At 47.2% G+C, this 20228-nt stretch overlaps 1 protein-coding gene across 1 annotated transcript in view; it reads left to right on the top strand.

Moving 5' to 3' along the window:
• LOC146020848 (aldehyde oxidase 1-like) overlaps positions 1 to 20228 on the top strand; it is a 98304-nt gene that overhangs the window by 59848 nt on the left and 18228 nt on the right. Inside the window, exons 15-26 of the mRNA XM_083154367.1 lie at positions 3503 to 3665; positions 4783 to 4869; positions 6267 to 6436; positions 7947 to 8064; positions 8928 to 9050; positions 9708 to 9804; positions 10779 to 10903; positions 15430 to 15563; positions 17287 to 17374; positions 17463 to 17549; positions 18284 to 18475; positions 18980 to 19207. Of these exons, the coding sequence (XP_083010493.1) occupies positions 3503 to 3665; positions 4783 to 4869; positions 6267 to 6436; positions 7947 to 8064; positions 8928 to 9050; positions 9708 to 9804; positions 10779 to 10903; positions 15430 to 15563; positions 17287 to 17374; positions 17463 to 17549; positions 18284 to 18475; positions 18980 to 19207 (1612 nt within the window). The remainder of the gene's footprint in view (positions 1 to 3502; positions 3666 to 4782; positions 4870 to 6266; positions 6437 to 7946; positions 8065 to 8927; positions 9051 to 9707; positions 9805 to 10778; positions 10904 to 15429; positions 15564 to 17286; positions 17375 to 17462; positions 17550 to 18283; positions 18476 to 18979; positions 19208 to 20228) is intronic.

Raw genomic sequence — 20228 nt, 5'->3', positions numbered from 1 at the left:
CGCCATGGCGGGGGCTGCGGAGGCCTAGTTACGCCACTGCCAGGACTTATGCTGGCCATACATCAGAAAGATCGATCTTAAGATCGATTGCGCTCATGATTATGTACAATTTCCCTTGAAATCCCCGGCAGTCCTTGGTGGTTTTTGGACACACGATCTACTCACAATCCATCATACAATCAGTCATACAATCCATCTGCTGCATGATTGTGTACACAAGATGTGCACACAATCTGCATACAATCCATCATACAATCAGTCATACAATCCATCTGCTGATTGATTGTATGATTGTGTACATAAGATGTGCATACAATCTGCATACAATCCATCTTACAATCAATTGAGATTGTATGATTGGGTACAATATCTTTCTGAATGTATGGCCACCTTTACTCAGCGGCTGTGATGGAATCAGGCTGATCGGGGGCGGAGCTGATGTCACATGACTTCCCCTCACACACCTGGCCACGCCTGCGTATTACCTGACACTCCCAGATAACAGCCGCTCACCATGTAATGATTCCCCAGTGTGTGCAGTGTGTGCGTAGCCCAGGACTTACTTAGAGGCTGTGATAGAATCAGGCTGATCGGGGGCGGAGCTGACGTCACATGACTTCCCCTCACACACCTGGCCACGCCTGCATATTCCCTGACACTACCAGATAACAGCAGCTCACCATGTAATGATTCTCCAGTGTGTGCGTAGCCCAGGACTTACTCTGCGGGTGCGATAGAAACAGTTGGATCGGGGGCGGAGCTGACGTCACATGACTTCACCTTAAACACCTGGCCACGCCTGCATATTCCCTGACACTACCAGATAACAGCAGCTCACCATGTAATGATTCTCCAGTGTGTGCGTAGCCCAGGACTTACTCTGCGGGTGCGATAGAAACAGTTGGATCGGGGGCGGAGCTGACGTCACATGACTTCCCCATAAACACCTGGCCACGCCTGCATATTCCCTGACACTACCAGATAACAGCAGCTCACCATGTAATGATTCCCCAGTGTGTGCAGTCTGTGTGTAGCCCAGGACTTACTTGGGGGGGGGGGCTGCGATAGAAATAGGCTGGTCGGGACCGGATCATGACTAAACCTCCTGGCCACGCCTGCATTTTCCCTGACACTCCCAGGGAAGGGCCGGTTACCACCCACAAACTTCCTGTCCATTAACTTGTGTACGGCAGCGATGAAAAAGGAGTAGAATTTTATTGCAGGAATGCCTGGTTACAGCCATGTGTCCCAATATCCAAGGACTGACCGATCAGTGTCCTCAGGCGCTGTAATCATGGTGGTGCGTCTTCAGACATAACCATTGGTTGCACCATCAGATCTTGCAGTATCCCCATGCAGGGGCGGATCCAGGATAAAATGACAGGGGGGGCACCATGATAAAAAAGGGTTTGGGTGGGGGAGGGGCGGTGTTAGTGGTGCCAGTGTACATGCTAAGAGAGTGGCAGGAGAGGGTGGGAATGGAATTAAAAATAGGCCCTGGCATTTAAAGTACGCAGGCCCACCATGGCGACAAAAGTGAAGGATGTAGTTGTGCGCGCTCCAAAGGCGCGCTTCGGAAAAGGGTGTGTGGCCACTCCACAGGGGGCGTGTCAACACCATATACAACTTCTACACATTATGCAACAAAATACTAGATCCCATTATACTTGCCCCTTACACATGATGCCAAATGGAATGAGCCAAACTTGACATAATGCCACATGGATTGAGCCAAAATTCAAATAATGCCACATGGATTGTGTCAAAATGCACATAATGCCACATGGATTGAGCCAAAATTTACATAATAACACACACGGATTGAGCCAAAATTCACATAATGCAAAATGGATTATGTCAAAATTCACATAATGCCACACGGATTGAGCCAAATGCATAAAATGCCATAAGGATTGAGCCAAAATTCACATAATGCCACACGGATTGAGCCAAAATTCACATAATGCCACACGGATTGGGAAAAAAATCACATAATGCCACACGGATTGAGCCAAAATTCACATAATGCCACACGGATTGAGCCAAAATTCACATAATGCCACACGGATTGTGAAAAAATTCACATAATGCCACATGGATTGAGCCAAAATTCACATAATGCCACATGGATTGAGCCAAAATTCACATAATGCCACACGGATTGAGACAAAATTCACATAATGCCACATGGATTGAGCCAGAATTCACATAATGCCACACAGATTAAGCCAAAATTCACAATACACTTCATAAACAGGGACATTATCCACCAAAGGCTCGCATTAAACATTTACACCATAATGTCCATTACACGTTAAGTTACACGCCATTATGTCCATTATGTGTTATGCCAAACACCATAATGCCTATTAAAAATTATGCTACATAAGTGCTGCTTCTCTACATGCTCATTGCCAGAGGTTCCATGCTCGTTGCCATGTGGGATTACATGCTCATTGCCAAGGGGGAATACATGCTCGTGGTAAATGGGGGACAGCCGCTGCCAGGCAGAAGTGATAGCCACTGACAGTGTCAGAGCCTGGCTGTATTCAGAGTACTGCAGGTCCCGGCTATTTGAAATAATACCCCTTTCACACCAGAAAATGCATTCCCAGGTTGGCCCCTTTTACACCAGCCGAGTCCCTGCATTTTCTGGTGTGAGGGGGAGAGAAAACCACCCCTCCCCCCTTTAACCAGTTATCTCATTTAACCGGCTATATCTTCGGAACCAACTGACCCATTTACATGAGACAAGTATTATATTGAAGAATGTTTGATCGGGCTTTGAATGATTTTGGTCCAGTGAAACTGGAACGTTTGGTTCCAGAGTAATCTGCCCTCAAAGAACATGAACAGCTATGAAATTACATTTCAAAAATAAAAAAATCGGTTTACACGCAATATTTCTGGAAGCGATTGACCGATTTGGACCAGCCTGATATCATATTGAAGGCCCAGCGATTTGGAATTGAATAAAATCAACCACAAGCTTCTGTGATGCCAGGGCGGGAACTGGCAGCCGTCGGAACCGGGTGGGGGTCGGAATTGACGGGTCCCATATTATCCTATGGGGAAAAAACGTTACAGGTTTGCCAGGCGATATCTCCGGTTCCCGGGGGGCTAGAGACACGGGGCTGGGCTCGTTGGAAAGCCCTGGTCCTCAGCTACAAAATAAATGACAGGGGGGGCACGTGCCCAGGTGCCCCCCCCCCTGAATCCGCCACTGTCCCCATGCTAAGTGCAGGTTCTATGTCAGTGTTACCTCCAATGCAAGCAATTAAGGGCCTGTGTACGCAGCCACTAAGTGATGTGTCCGAGACCATCTCCATGCATCTGCATAGCCACAGCAAAGAACGCCCAATGCATTTTCAATATGCTTCTGCACGCATGCGTGTGTGCTTAGAAAATCGCTCCTGCGACTAGGGGGGGGGGGGGGGGGAACATTTGGGACGCATGCATGGTTTGGCTTTCAGGATTAGCCCTGTGTGTCTTCTCCCGGCAGGCACTGGGATGATGAGATGCTGGGGGAAGCCTGCAGACACGTCCTAAGCGAGATCTCTCTCCCAGCCTCTGCTCCCAAGGGAAAGGTGGAATACAGGAGGTCTCTGGTCATCAGTTTTCTCTTCAAATTCTACCTGCAGGTCCTGCAGAGTCTAAATAAGCCTGTAAGTATCATACAGTATGTGCAGATGTATGTAACGCAGTGATGATAAACTCACGGATATAGCTCCAGGAACCAGTGTCCAGAGCTATTCAATTGCACCCAGGACTATAGGATTATTGCTTATACCCTTCTGAGGTGCGAGCAGAAGCTAGTGCCACGAGGTGAGTTGTGGGCATAACACCCGCAGTAACAGCATCGCATGCAGCGCGTAAGTGGAAAAGTGCAGTTTACTGCAGACATTACAATGCAGGTTACTGTGCTCAGTGGTGTAACTATAAATTTAGGTCCCCCTGCCAAAAAGTTTGTGCCCCCACCCCCCAGGCTCCGCTCCAGCGTGTTTCCCCAGCATGTGACTTAATGACATCACACGCATAATGGAGAAGCTGAAGCAGAAGAGAGACCAGCAGACACTGCTGCTTCCCTTGGCTCCGACGCATCCCAGGCCGCCCCAGCACGCCCATCCTGTACACAGTAGCCAATAGCTGGCTCTGTGTACAGTCAATTGAATCAGTGGGGGGATTTGTTATCTCTGCCATGGCCGCACCCGCACTCCAGTGCTCAGTCAGTGGGCAGCGGCAGGCAGCAGCATGTTGGTGCATCGGGCGGGTTCTGGTATCCACACAGACCCCCGCTGCTGCTTGCTCCCCCAAGCGGCTGCTGGGGCTGCCTTACAATAGTTATGCCACTGACTGTGCTGTATAAAGACTGAAGGTTTATCTTTGGTAGGAGTAGTTAACTTCCTGATTGGCCCTCATCTGCGCATTCCGTGACAGTACATTTATGAAGAAGGCAAGGAGCATGCAGTAGGGAATAGCATTGTCTAGCCAATGGATCACCCACTTTAGCGGGAATGTGGAGGTTTTTGGGAAGGTTGCTCTATTTTCCATGTACCCATAGCTTGGCACAATTTACTATAAATAAGGCGGGCTTTACTTGTATGCCTGACCTACACCCCCCATCAGTCTGCCCTGCTCCTCCCAGCGGACAGACTCTGCTTATCGGCCTCCGAAACGTACGTCTTTTGGAACTCTAGCACTTACATTGCCAATGAATTACCACGTGTACCGCAACACTCCAGGCATGACACATTTGGCTAAACTACTTTGTAATGTTTCTAGGTGACAGCTTCTATCAAGGCCCCAGAATATCTCAGCGCCATCCGGGAATTTGAGACTAGATTTCCAAAAACATTACAGATTTTCCAGGTAAGGTTTTTGTGTTTTCTCAAGGGTTAATTTTGTGATATCATATTTCTTTACTTTAAATTTGTTATCAGCATAACCCCCCCCAGCATTGGGAGATTCCAAATTGTGGTGGGGTTGGCTGCATCATAGTAGACCAAGTGGCGTTACCAGTGGGCAGGGGTGAAGCTAGGCTCTCTTACACCCCAGGGCACAGATCATTTTGGTTGTCTTGTTGTTGGAATGGAGTTGTTTGAATGCAGTTTTCACTGTTTCCAGTCTGAAAGGAACGTATCACTGCTTGTAATACACCAGAACATTGCTGTGAGCATCATAAAACATCAGTGACCACCAATACTTGTTCTTCTCTATGGTGTCCTTATGTGACATAATTGGGAACTACCCAGAACCCCCATCGATAGCCCACCTCCTATAACTTTACTTAATGGTTTAATAATTGGTAGCAGAGAGCCTGACAGTGTTCTCCTTGTTTTTCTTTTTCACAGGAGCTGGGTAGTCATGCGGCCTGCATAGCCCCGCCCTCCTACCCTAATTGGCTCACTTAGTCGTGCCTCCCACTCAGAGCCACTCCAGTGAAATTAATGGTGAAAACATCAATTGTTTGCCCAATAGCAATGTAAACCATCGTTGTAGATCCACCTATTCTATTGCCATGTTCAGCTGGAATGCGATATTGCTCTGTAAGTGCAGCACAGAGAGCCAAAACCTCTTAAAGCTCTGCACAGCCCATTTGTGAGAATAGTGTGCATTCACATATCCCATAGAGGAGCCCAGGGCAGAGGGAAGGTGTCGGGGAGCTGTGGTAGTAGTCAGGATGGACGCCCTTTTGCTCAGCATGCTGTATCATTTGTGACCACCAGAGGGCTGGGGCAAATGCACTCGGTGACCATGGTGATTATTGCCAATGCTTGCTTCTGATTGGTTGGTCACAGATTCACCTCAGAAGAGGACAGTGCGGTGTTCATGAATTATTCCTACAGTATATTAGGGTTTTGTGGGCAGGGGCAAATTTTAGGTATTAAACCACCCCCCTAGGCACAACAATATTGGTCGCCCCCATCACATCAATGATCCCATTCTGTTGGGGCCTCCCGACTGCCAAAGCAGCACCACCCTCCCCCCCCCCCCCCCCCCCCCCATTACCACACTATACTGACCATTGTCCCATCCTCCCTCACAAGTTACCAAAAAAAAAAAAAGTCCTAATGGTGAAAAGAAAAGAATTACATGGCCATCTGCCTAAAGGCTCTCATGCAAGTGGGCATGCTGTGCCACCCCATGCCAGCAGGTGTCGCCAAGGAGTTCTGTGGCCAATAAGAGCACTTATGATTCGCAGTAATAAAAAATGAGCTTGTAATTTGTTTAACTGTTTCATGACCGGTGTTCCTGATTTTCCACAGGAGGTTAATAGTAACCAGCCTGCTAAAGATCCTGTCAGACGTCCAATCGTTCACCTCTCCGGCATCAAGCAAGCCACTGGGGAAGCCAAATACGTAGATGACATGCCACACGAGGACCAGGAACTCTTCATAGCATTTGTCACCAGCACAAAAGCCCACGCAAAGATTCTGTAAGTAAAATGGCAATGCCAGCTCCAGATGTGGCCAGTTAATTATAGAAGATACATCATACCTCCCTTTTGGGGGACAGTCCCATCTGAGGCCAGCAGTGTCCCACGGTGGGGGGCAGATGGGAATCCCCCCTGCGTTCCGGGAATAGACGCTGTGCACAGCATCTATTCAGAGATGCAGAGGGGCTGGGAGCATGGCCATTTAACAGCGCTGGCCATTCCCCCATAGTGACAAACAATGAGGGCGTGGCCTGCAGATGCAGGATCCCTGTAAGGCCACGCCCCCTTCCCATAGGCCATGCCCCTCTTTTTAGCAAGTCACCAGCTTCAGAGACTACAAATGGGAGATTGGGAGATATGATGCATTGGTCTATGTACTAAGCCTTGGAGAGTGGTAAAGTGGATGGAGATAATGGGGCAGATTTCTTATGCCTGGTGAAGTGATAAAGTGGCCGGTGATAACTCACCAGCCAATCAGCAACTGTTATTTTAAAAACCATCCTGTAACATGACAGTTTAAGAGCTGATTGACTGCTGAGTTATCGCCAACAATTTTATCTCTTCACCAGGTGTAATAAATCTGCACCAAAGTCACAACCAACCAGCTCCTGTCATTTTTTAAAAACCTGTAACATGACCGTTAGGAGCTGTTTGACCGGTACTTTATCTCCTTCCACGTGTCTCTCCAAGGATGGGATGTACCAACCTCTTGCAGGACATCCTGCCACACATGGTGCTGATACTAAACACATACAGTATGTACAAACATATACTCTTAGTGCCTCATCCATCTGCACATGTGCAAAGCGTCACGATGGCGGTTGCTGGGAGAGACCCGATTGTTACCGATGTTACAAGGTCAAGCAGTAATTCTATTTGGGAGGAGTGTTGGAGGCTATTGGGAGAGGAGGTGGGATAGAGTAAGGGATGGGACAGGGTATGGACAGAAATGAGAAGTGACATGTGAGAATGAGGCCTGGGAACTGGGCTCTGATTGGGAAAGGGAGCCAGGATGTCGGATTGCAGAAGTTGAGAACAGAATAGGTCAGATAGGAAGAGGTTACAGTAGCTGATCTGGGAGATGATGACAGCGTGGATGAGGAACATCAAGGGGTGAGAGGACCTGATCCAACAGATAACTGCTCAGGTGGAAATGACAGGTGTGAGAGAGATGTATTGGAGACTGAAGAAGCTGATGAGGTTTCCCAGGGAGAAAGTATAGAGGTTTCCCAGGGAGAAAGTATAAAGGGAGAAGGGGGTGCTGGACAGACCTTGGGGGAAAGGGGGGTCAATGTAAAAATAGAGTACAAAGCAAAACATATAATAATACATTTTCGTTATTGCTGCTCGCCTCCAGCACGTAGGTTCTCCATTTACACACGTAGCGGTTTAATGCCCCCATGCACTAATGCAGTTTCCCAATGCTTCCATTGCCAGAGCCTAATGCATATTCCTCCATAGCTCAGTATGTGGATGTCTGGGGGCAGTGTCCTCACTCTCTTCTCTGTAGGTCCATAGATGCCTCCGCTGCTCTCAAGCTGCCTGGCGTGGTGGATGTCATAAGGGCAAAGGATGTTCCTGGCGTGAACGACATCTCCGGACAGGGTCCCCTGTTTTCGGAGGAGAAGGTGAGGGGTAAAACACATTGTATGTATTGAAGCCCAGAGATAGATAATTAGGCTATGCCTATTGTATTTACATTGTTAATGTCTAATGTCGGACAACAGATTTATAGCACATCGCTAATTCCATTGGGGGTTCAGTTGTTGGGCCCCCGTCCCGATACCCGGTATTCAAATGTTTCAGCTCGCTAAAAAAGAGAGGTCTCACCTGTTTGGGTACCCAAACGTGACATTTCATGTTGCGCCCATTAGTTTGGTCGGGTTTAGGCACTTTGTGCGCCTAAACCCAACCTTAATGGGTGTCAAATGCGTGAAAAGAAAAATCACCATTTGAATATCGCCCCGTGATCTCCAAACATTTAAACACCCCCCCCCCCCCCCATGTGAATTTTAAATGAAAATATTGTATACATAGAAAATGCAGATTGTGATGCAGTATGCCTCTATCTCGCTTCTTTCCACCCTGAGACCATTGTAGGAGGTTCTGGCGTGCTCCAATTGGAAGTTGAGGTATGCACGAAAATCCGTGTTTTGGATGTGGCTTTAATTAAATTAGCAAAATTTGTCAAAACCACCCTTACATTTTTTTTGCTTCAGTTTAAAACCAATACAAAAAGACAATCATTGATAAAAACAGGCAAAATCATGTCATTTTTATTTTGTAACCCGAAATCCCAAAGCTCAAATTTACAATCCAAATTCCAAACACCAGGAAAATCTGAACCGGGACTTGATTTGGATCTGGGCTCCTCAGGAGATCCAGACCGAGTTTTTGTTCAGACTTCAAGGTGGTGTTGGATTCCTGGAGAACCGAACTGTACAACTCTGTAATAGTATCATTATAATTATATTGTGCTCTTATTTTGCAGGTAGTGTGTGTGGGAGAAATAATCTGTGCGATTGTCGCTGACACTCCGGAACATGCTAGAAGAGCAGTGACCACAGTGAAGATAGACTATGAGGACCTGAAGCCGCTTATCCTCACTGTGGAGGTACTGTGCTGTAATACTGGGAGTACCTGCTTTATGAGCAGCGAAGGTGTTCTGCCAGGAAGCAAGATGGCTACACCTGATTGTGTTACTTAATTTTCAGCCATGTTATTTCAATCTAGATATCGTTAATGATACCATTTAGTGATGTCACCCTGTCCCCTGCTTGAACATGCAGTTGTTGATGATATGGCCAACATTGACCTGCAATTATGACATCGTTAACGATCCACAGGAGCGCAAATCATTAACGGCCCAATGATGGCACTTAGTGGTACGGGATTGTGTGTAATGATAGAAAGGTGCGTGACTACATCTATACTGTTACATCACCACCTAGTGTTCAGGTTAGTGTATGGCAGGTAGGAGGGAGGGGGGGATTCTATACAGGACTTTACATAGACGTGATACATTATGTATTAACCAACTTACAACTTCGTCCCTGATCCTTATTCGTAGATAATAATGTTGGTGGTGCTCCCAAGAGGAGACTACATTGTAGTCACAGAAAGGTGCGCAAAGACGCAGTATGTATACTGTATACTGATTGTGGGGCGTATTACGTGTCAAGTGGGCAGATGCCGAATCTTTCTTTATTCTCTATTTCAGTATCTTTAGTATTTTGTCTAAGATAATAGACCCAGAATTATTCATTTTTAGGATGCCATCAAATACAACTCCTTCTTTGAACCCTCCAAACAAATCATACATGGGAACGTAGAGGACTCTTTTAAAAAGGCCGATCAGGTCATTGAAGGTGAGTACCATATAACAGGCTGCACTTACCTGTCACACAAAGTATCGGTGGTACACCTGGGCTGCGGCTAAAAAGAGGACAATCCTTCCCAGGACTGTGGCTGTAGGGTGGTTAATCCCAGGAGCAGCAGGATCCAGGGAATTGGCCCTAAAAGTGCGGGGCGTTCAATCCCAGAATTGGAGTTTCCACGTGCACAGGGGCAGATGTATTAAGCCTGGAGAAGCGATAAACTGGAGATAAAGTGGAAGGAGTTAACGCACCAGCCAATCAGCTGTGTTTGAAATATGACAGTTGGGATCTGATTGGCTGGTGCGTTATCTCCTTCCACTTTATCTCTTCACCAGGCTTAATACATCTGCCCCACAGTCTCATGCTAGGCAGTGTCTGAGCACCCTCTGGCGCTGCCCGGCTGTTTCTGGTGTGTGGCTCTGCACAGCATGACATGATCAGAGGTCATGCTGCATAGCCTTATATTGAATTTGTAACAGCTGAAAAGCAGACTCTTATGCTTCATACTAAAATGTATGACTTGGGGTCTCTGTGTTGCGTTGTCACAAAATAATCAGCGTAGCAATTGAGCAGATCTTTGTAGTATGCAGCTGCCCATTCAATCCGTGGCAGTCACGCACTACATAGATCTGCTCTGCTACAATGCTGATAATTTTTTTATGAAGCATTAGGTTGGCTTTAAATAGTCCGACTGCAATGCCACGGGTGATGGGTTTAAATCCCAGGTATGTCAGCATCTTGAAAATGTAATAAAGGACAGTGTGACTGAATAACTTGGAACTCTCAAGTTAAGATGATGAATGTTGTGGAGGTTTTAGTGACAGAAGGGGTAAGGGAAGGAGACGGAGGGGGTCAGGAGAGGCCGGATCTCTAAGAGGATGGAAGCTACAAGTGACGGTTGTTGTTGCGGTTACAACTTTTAGGACATCAGGGATTATAACAAGCTGTGTTCTGACTTTCTCCAGGGGAAGTTCACATTGGAGGACAGGAGCAGTTCTATCTGGAGACCAATTCTGTTCTCGTCGTACCAAAGGGAGAGGACAATGAGTTTGATATATACATTTCCACGCAGGACCCCACTACAGCGCAGGTCAGTATTATACAGTACCTCCCACATACACACTATGCATTTTCCGCCTTCCATGTCATGTGACTCGCATCACTTCCTGTAGCTGGTTCTGTTGCTGCAATGTGGAGGGGGATACGGTTGCTCGGACAACACTATGCAGGTCGACATACAGTGCTACGGTCAACACATGAAATAGGTCAATGTCAACATGAGTTTAAAAAAAATGTTGAGCCGACTTTTGCCGACAGGTGATATTTCACACCCTACCATCCCCTAGGGCAGTGATTTTTAAACCTTTTTACCTTGCGGCACACTAAATAAGATTTTGAAATTGCCAAGGCACACCATGAGATCCCCACAGGGCGAAACACATTGGCCCCCACAGGAAAAAACTAATCCTATTGGACCACATATAAAAAACAATCACATTGGTCCCCACAGGTAACAAAAATAAAATACATTGGCCCTTTACAAGAAAAGAAGAGACCAGTAAATAACAGTTGAACTGGTGGTGGATGTAAACTGGTTTGGGCATCTCTAAATCTGGGGGCACACTTGAGAACAGCTCAAGGCACACTTGTGTGCCACGGCACAGTGGTTGAAAAACACTGCCCTAGGGTGTGAAGGGAGAATATAACAGTGTGCTGAGGGCAGGGGCCGGATCCAGGATAAAATGACAGGGGGGGCACCATGATAAAAGAGGGTTTAGGTGGGGGAGGGCCAGTGTTAGTGGTGCCAGTGTACATGCTAAGAGAGCGGCAGAGAGAGGGTGGCAATGGGGTTAAAAATAGGCCCTGGCATTTAAAGTACGCAGGCCCACCATGGCAACAAAAGTGAAGGATGTAGTTGTGCACGCGCCGAAGGCGCGCTCTGGAAAAGGGGGTGTGGCCACTCAACAGGGGGCATGTCCTTGAGTGTAGTGTACAACACCATATACAACTTCTACCCATTATGCAACAAAATACTAGACACCATTATACTTGCCCCTTACACATGATGCCAAATGGAATGAGCCAAAATTCAAACAATGCCACACGGATTGAGCCAAAATTCAAATAATGCCAAAATTCAAATAATGCCACATGGATTGAGCCAAATTTCACATAATGCCAAATGGATTGAGCCAAAATTCACATAATGCCAAATGGATTGAGCCAAAATTCACATAATGCCACATGGATTGAGCCAAAATTCACATAATGCCACATGGATTGAGCTAAAATTCACATAATGCCACACGGATTGAGCCAAAATTCACATAATGCCACACGGATTGAGCCAAAATTCACATAATGCCACACGGATTGAGCCAAAATTCACATAATGCCACACGGATTGAGACAAAATTCACATAATGCCACACGGATTGAGACAAAATTCACATAATGCCACATGGATTGAGCCAGAATTCACATAATGCCACACAGATTAAGACTAAATTCACAATACGCTTCATAAACAGGGACATTGTCCACCAAAGCATTAAACATTTACACCATAATGTCCATTGCACGTTAAGTTACACGGCATGATGTCCATTATGTATTATGCCAAACACCATAATGCCTATTAAAACTTATGCTACATACAAGTGCTGCTTATCTACATGCTCATTGCCAAGGGTACCATGCTCATTGCCAGAGGTTCCATGCTCGTTGCCATGTGGGATTACATGCTCAGTGCCAACTGGGAATACATGCTCGTGGTAAATGGGGGACAGCTGCCGCCAGGCAGAAGTGATAGCCACTGACAGTGGCAGAGCCTGGCTGTATTCCGAGCATTGCAGGTCCCAGCTATTTGAAATAATACCCATTTCACACCAGAAAATGCGTTCCCAGGTTGGCCCCTTTTATACCAGCCTAGTCCCTGCATTTTCTGGTGTGAGGGGGAGAGAAAACCACCCCTCCCCCCCTTTAACCAGTTATCTCATTTAACCGGCTATATCTTTGGAATCGGAACTAACTGACCCATTTACATGAGACAAGTATCATATTGAAGAACTTTTGATCGGGCTTTGAATGATTTTGGTCCAGTGAAACTGGAACGTTTGGTTCCAGAGTAATCTGCCCTCAAAGAACATGATCAGCCATGAAATTACATTTCAAAAATAAAAAAATCGATTTACATGCTATATCTATCATATTGAAGGCCCAGCGATTTGGAATTGAATGACTTCAACCACAAGCTCCTGTGATGACAGGGGGGGAACTGGCAGCCGTCGGAACCGGGTGGGGGTCGGAATTGACGGGTCCCATATTTTTTATCATATGGGGAAAAAATGTTACAGCTTCGCCAGGCGATATCTCCGGTTCCCGGGGGGGGCGGGGGGGGCTAGAGACACGGGGCTGGGCTCGTTGGAAAGCTCTGGTCCTCATCTACAAAATAAATGACAGGGGGGGCATGTGCCCGGGTGCCCCCCCCCCCCTGAATCCGCCACTGGCTGAGGGTAGTGAGGCACCGTGCCCGAAGCATGGCGAGTGTGGTGAGCCATGCGAGGGGGCACTGATACGGCATCCATGTCAACTTATGTTGACATTTTGGAAATAAGCGTGAAAAACTCATGTCAACCATTTGACTGACGACTTCTCCTAATGATTGTGTCGAACCTAGCCATTTCAACTTATTTCATAAGTCAACCTAAACCCTGTTGACCTTAAGTGGTTGACCTAATGTATGTCAACATTCATTGTGTTGACCATATGACTCATACCCTGTGGAGGCTTCTGTAAAGCATGTGAGCTAGTCCTACTCACCAGCATCTCTGATCAGGGGGGGCGTGTCTGCATCTGTAGGGGCGTGGCATCAGAGATGGGTGCGGCTGAGCAGCTGCAGCCGATGCGCTTGGTTTATGCTAGGCAGACTTTACTCACTACTAGGTAGTATGGCCGTAATTAAGTCGGTAGTCAATGGGTTACCCACTTTTGGTCTACAGGTAATAGGTCGACATTGACAATAGGTTGACACAAGCAAAAGGGCAAGATGGGTTTATTATGATTTTTTTATGATTCTTACTTCATGTTCCAATTGGGCCCGAAGCACGCGAGTGAACACATATACAATGTCCATGTCGTCAGATTTCGACATAGCCACAAAAAAGTTAAAAACTCAGGTCAACCTTTTCCTGTGTTGACCATTACATGTTGAACTTCAGTCAAGGTCGACCTAGACACATGTTGACCTTTTTCATGTGTCGACATATTGCCTGTAATAGTGGTCGACCAATTGTCTATCAACCCATGTTGCTTCCATTAGTGTTGCTTGCTAAATACCTATTTACTATCAGGCAGCTTTTGAAAAAACAAAACGAAAATGAAAACCCTCCTCTAACACAACAAAAACATCGCCCCATCGCCTCTATGGTAACAGACATTTGCTAAATCGTTTCCATAAAAGCATGAAATATGCCTGGGCAACGAAGATCCTGACCGTCACATCAGCCAATCTCAAGTGTTGATGGCCATCGACTGCTCTACCATCGATGACCATCAACTGCTCTACCATATATGGCCATCGACTGCTCTACCATCGGTGGCCGGGCGCTCACAGTTGGCTGAGTGCTACACATGAAAAGAATGCAGCCATCGATGTTTTTGCAATAATGGACATGGTGTAATGGTTACATTACTGCCTCACAGCACTGGGGTCATGGGTTAAATTCCTACCAAGGCCCCCTAACTGTGTGGAGTTTGTATATTCTCACCGTGCTTGCGTGGGTTTCCTCTGGGTACTCCGGTTTCCTCCCACAATCCAAAAATATACTTGTGGCTAATTGCCTCTCAACAAATTAACCCTAGAATGTCTGTGTGTGCGTGTACAGTACATGTCATAGTGGCTATAGATTGTAAGCTCCATTGGGGCAGTCTCCTCTAGCGTCCTCAAAAACGGTCTGCTGTTAGGGGCAGCCATTTTTTGATGGTCATTTTCACTTGCAGGAGCCAACCAGGAGGAGCACTGGGTCCGCAGACAAGTAGATCTGCGGGGTAAGACTGGGGGGGGGGGGGCGCAAATTTTATATTTATGCCACTAAATATATATAAGGATATCTGTTCGGATCTCTCTTACAGGGCCATATGCACTAAGCTTCAAAAGTGATAAAATGGAGAGTGATAAACAGCCGGCCAATCAGCTCCTGCCTGACATTTTTCAAACAGTCTGTGACATGGCAGGTAGGAGCTGATTGGCTGGCTGTTTATCACTCTCCATTTTATCACTTTTGAAGCTTAGAGAATCTGGCCCCCAGCCTGTTAGGATGCACCCCTTTACTAAATCTGCACCATTGATGACAAACTCCCACCAGAGGCCGTTCATACTAACCTATAAAGCTTAACCCCATGTTGTCCAGTGATATTATGTGTTCAGCACTAGTTGGTGAGCTTATGTCATTTTCGGGCACAATTGGTGTCCTACATGCCTCCCCTGTTTATTCTGGTTATTTTAACAGAATAAGCAGTTTTGCAATAAACAAAATAATACAAAGTATTTCCAATGTATAATGAGTTTAAGGTGCTTCTAACTTCCTATTATTGATGCGCTGATTTGATTTCCAGCTGTCTGTGGCGTCAGTACTAAATGTACCATCTAACAGGATAATGTCTCATGTAAAGAGAGTTGGAGGAGCATTCGGAGGCAAAATTACCAAACCCGGCATATTTGCAGCAGCAGCAGCAGTGGCTGCCCAAAAGTGAGTGGTCTATGTGTTGCTAACAAGGCCCGATTAAAGGTTCCAGGTGCCTAGGCTTATACATATGTACAGTAGCTCCCTGTGTAATGCTGATAATCACACATGTATGGGCGCTCAGGGACCCCCCAGTCATACTGCCCATGTGCATGTAATGCTGCTATACACACGTGTATGGGCGCTCAGGGACTCGCCAGTCATACTGCCCATGTACATGTAATGCTGCTATACACACATGTATGGGTGCTCAGGGACTCCCCAGTCATACTGCCCATGTGCATGTAATGCTGTTATACACACGTGTATGGGTGCTCAGGGACCCACCAGTCATACTGCCCATGTGCATGTAATGCTGCTATACACACGTGTATGGGCGCTCAGGTACTCGCCAGTCATACTGCCCACGTGCATGTAATGCTGCTATACACACGTGTATGGGCGCTCAGGGACCCCCCAGTCATACTGCCCATGAACATGTAATGCTGTTATACACACGTGTATGGGCGCTCAGGGACTCGCCAGTCATACTGCCCACGTGCATGTAATGCTGCTATACACACGTGTATGGGCGCTCAGGGACCCGCCAGTCATACTGCCCATGTGCATGTAATGCTGCTACACACACGTGTATGGGCGCTCAGGGACCCCCCAGTCATACTGCCCATGTGCATGTAATGCTGCTACACACACGTGTATGGGCGCTCAGGGACCCCCCAGTCATACTGCCCATGTACATGTAATGCTGCTATACACACGTGTATGGGCGCTCAGGGACCCCCCAGTCATACTGCCCATGAACATGTAATGCTGTTATACACACGTGTATGGGCGCTCAGGGACTCCCCAGTCATACTGCCCACGTGCATGTAATGCTGCTATACACACGTGTATGGGCGCTCAGGGACTTACCAGCCATACTGCCCACGTACATGTAATGCTGTTATACACACGTGTATGGGCGCTCAGGGACTCACCAGTCATACTGCCCATGTGCATGTAATGCTGCTATACACACGTGTATGGGCACTCAGGGACTTACCAGCCATACTGCCCATGTGCATGTAATGCTGCTATACACACGTGTATGGGCACTCAGGGACTCACCAGTCATACTGCCCATGTGCATGCAATGCTGCTATACACAGGTGTATGGGCGCTCAGGGACTCACCAGTCATACTGCCCATGGATATGTAATGCTGCTATACACACATGTATGGGTGCTCAGGGACTCACCAGTTATACTGCCCATGTGCATGTAATTTTGCTATACACACGTGTATGGGCGCTCAGGGACTCACCAGTACACACGTGTATGGGCGCTCAGGGACTTACCAGCCATACTGCCCATGTGCATGTAATGCTGCTATACACAGGTGTATGGGCGCTCAGGGACTCACCAGTCATACTGCCCATAAATATGTAATGCTGCTATACACACATGTATTGGTGCTCAGGGACTCACCAGTCATACTGCCTATGTGCAGATGGGGCAGATCTCATCATTGCAGGGGATGGCGACGCCAGCCGGCATCCCCCGCCATCTGTACAGCGAAAGGGGACGCGCGCGCATCTCGTGCATGCGCGTCCCCTTCCGACGGCGCTTCCCCCGGGTCACCGCCGGCTTGTCGGCGGTCACCCGGGGTCCCCACCTTGTTGCACCTTGTATACCTGATGTTATCAACGCTATGCGGTATTTGATAATAACTTAAGTTTTTTTTATTTCAGAACCAAAAGGCCCGTTCGCTGCATTCTAGAGCGCAATGAGGACATGCTAATGACTGCCGGCCGCCATCCCTTCAAAGCCATCTACAAAGTAAGAGAGAACAATTAGGTCATTCCAGGTCAAACCACAGAGCCGCGACAGTGTTCGGCCATTGTCAGCCGCTGTGATCTCGTTGCAGGTTGGATTTATGAATGACGGCAGAATAGTAGGAGCTGATGTATCGTTCTACACCAATGCGGGGTGCAGCCTGGATGAGTCTATCCTGGTAACATACCTGGCTTATCCTATTCCGTTACTGTGTGTCTGCTTTGTGTAATGTGCGGTAGGGATGCATGTACTATATATGATGGATTGGGATACAACACTTCCTACGTCACCCCCAAATAGGCTCTGGTACAGGAGGGTTGTGGCCGCTCTCTCCATCCCCGGTCAGAATACAATGAACTCTGGAGAAGCCACATGCCCCAAAATTGTGGCAGCATGCACCAAGGGGGTGTGGCCACACCATATGGGAGTAGGAATGGCATCAACCAATGATTTGAAATCATCGATGGTTTCTAGTCGATGTACAGTATAATAGTTTTGCAATCGATGGGGGAGAACCAGATGGTTTTCTTCCATCGATGTCAAGAGGCCGGGACATGGAGTATAGTTTTGCCCTCCGACACCCGTGAAGCCCTTCCACCCCCATGTTTTGATTGGCCCACAGGCAAATTGGTCAAAGAAAATGGATGACCATCAATAGGTAAAAACATAGATGGTCATTCATTGCATAGTATGCCACTATCGATGTCTAGTTGCACTATTGCTATCAATGGCAACGATGGCCATACCTCTATGGGAGTTCTGCCCTCTGACATGCCTGGGCTCACCCCCAGAAATCCCCTCTGCACCCCTGTCTTCCATTGTGGCCCTGTGTATGGTCTCTGAGAATAACTATATACAGTACAATATAATACAATGTATATTGTTGGATTATCGTCTCCCTTTACTTGTTAGGTTCTAGTTATCGCTCTGATTAAGATGGACAATGCGTACAGCTTCCCCAACCTCTCCTGCCGTGCTAAGGCTTGCAAGACGAACCTGCCGTCCAACACTGCCTTCCGAGGGTTCGGCTTTCCTCAGACAGGCCTGGTCACAGAGACCATACTGGATGCTGTGGCTACAAAGTGCGGGCTGCCACCACACCAGGTAAGAAATGGCGCCTGAAGACCGTGCCCGTAGCGTGGAGAGCGGACGCTGTGCACGTATACAGTAAAGTGTATAATGTAAAAATGGGTCAAAATGTTGACCATGTTCCCGTCCTCTTCCGTTACGGTCGAACTAGATGCACTCAACAATAGACTAAGGGCAGATGTATCAAGAGTCAAAAAGTGGTAAAGTGGAGAGTGATGTACAGCCAGCCAATCAGCTCCTACCTGTCATTTTTCAAACCCAGCTTGTAACATGGCAGATAAGAGCTGATTGGCTGGTTGTTTATCGCTCTCCATTTTATCACTTTTGGAAGCTTAGTGCATCTGGCCTTAAGTGTGATCGACCATATAACCCGGTCCATTGAGACATCGTAGATCTGTCGAAAACTGGAGCCTGTGTTTGAGGTCGCCACCCATCGCCCGTCTGTACCGATACAGTGTTTATCAGTGATAGAAGCGGTCGAGTATCACATCCATTGGCTCAGTGTGTGATGTTTGTTAGGTCCGAGAGAAGAACATGTACCAAGGTATCGGGCAGACACATTATAATCAGGAGTTTGACGCCACCAATCTGACGCGGTGCTGGAAGGAATGCTGGGAGAAGTCGTCGTACATCGGCCGACGGGGCCAGATCCAAAAGTTCAACAAGGAGAACTACTGGAAGAAGCGAGGCATCGCTATCATACCCCTCAAATTCACCGTCGGTTTCATTGAGAAAATGTATCATCAGGTGAGTTCCCAGAGAGCGGAATTCTGCAATCGGATCCAGCGCAGATCACGTGATGGCGGAGAGAAATGATACGTATATTGTTATGCCTGGTGTTTATGTAACGTATTACAAGGCGGGTGTTCTTATGGGGCAGGTGAAATTAGCAGTGCCGGGTGAGCTGCCACTCTGTTCCCTCGGGTGACGGTGTGTGGGGCTATACAATAAAAGGCCCACAATCGCCCCGTGAGGAGTCCCCTTATTCTAGCTCACACCTTCTGCAGGTGCATTACTTGCTGCTTTGTGGCTGCTCGTGGGTACGGAAGGGGTGGTGGTCATTGGGTTATCATCAGGACAATAAATAATGTCCAATAGAGGCTACAATCAATCAAAAAATAAATAGCAAAAAGACAGGGGGAGATGTATTATGAAGGCTTGGAATGAGATGAAGTAGAGAGGTTGCACTAAGGCAGGGGGTGGCCAAACCTGTTCTCAAGATCTACCAACAGTTCATGTGTCTTAGGCCACCTGTGGGTCTATAGTAAGTAGGAATGAATGCAGCAGGTTTGAAAATGTGACAGTTAGTAATGACTACAGCTATGCACCTGCTAGGGGATCTGGGGAATGTGACAGTTAGTAATGACTACAGCTGTGCACCAGCTAGGGGATCTGGGGAATGTGACAGCTAGTAATGACTACAGCTGTGCACCAGCTAGGTGATGTGGGAAATGTGACAGTTAGTAATGACTACAGCTGTGCACCAGCTAGGTGATCTGGGGAATGTGACAGTTAGTAATGACTACAGCTGTGCTCCAGCTAGGTGATCTGGGGAATGTGACAGTTAGTAATGACTACAGCTGTGCACCAGCTAGGTGATCTGGGGAATGTGACAGTTAGTAATGACTACAGCTGTGCACCAGCTAGGTCACAGGTCTTCAACCTGTGGCCCTCCAGATGTTGCAGAACTACATATACCAGCATGCCCTGATTTTTTTTGGTATGCTCTTATTGGAAAAAATGTGGCAATGCATGTTGGAACATTTAG

Source organism: Crinia signifera, chromosome 7 (assembly GCF_055691185.1).
Source record: "Crinia signifera chromosome 7, ASM5569118v1, whole genome shotgun sequence".
NCBI classification, from domain to species: Eukaryota; Metazoa; Chordata; class Amphibia; order Anura; family Myobatrachidae; genus Crinia; species Crinia signifera.
This window is presented reverse-complemented; position numbering and strand designations above follow the sequence as displayed.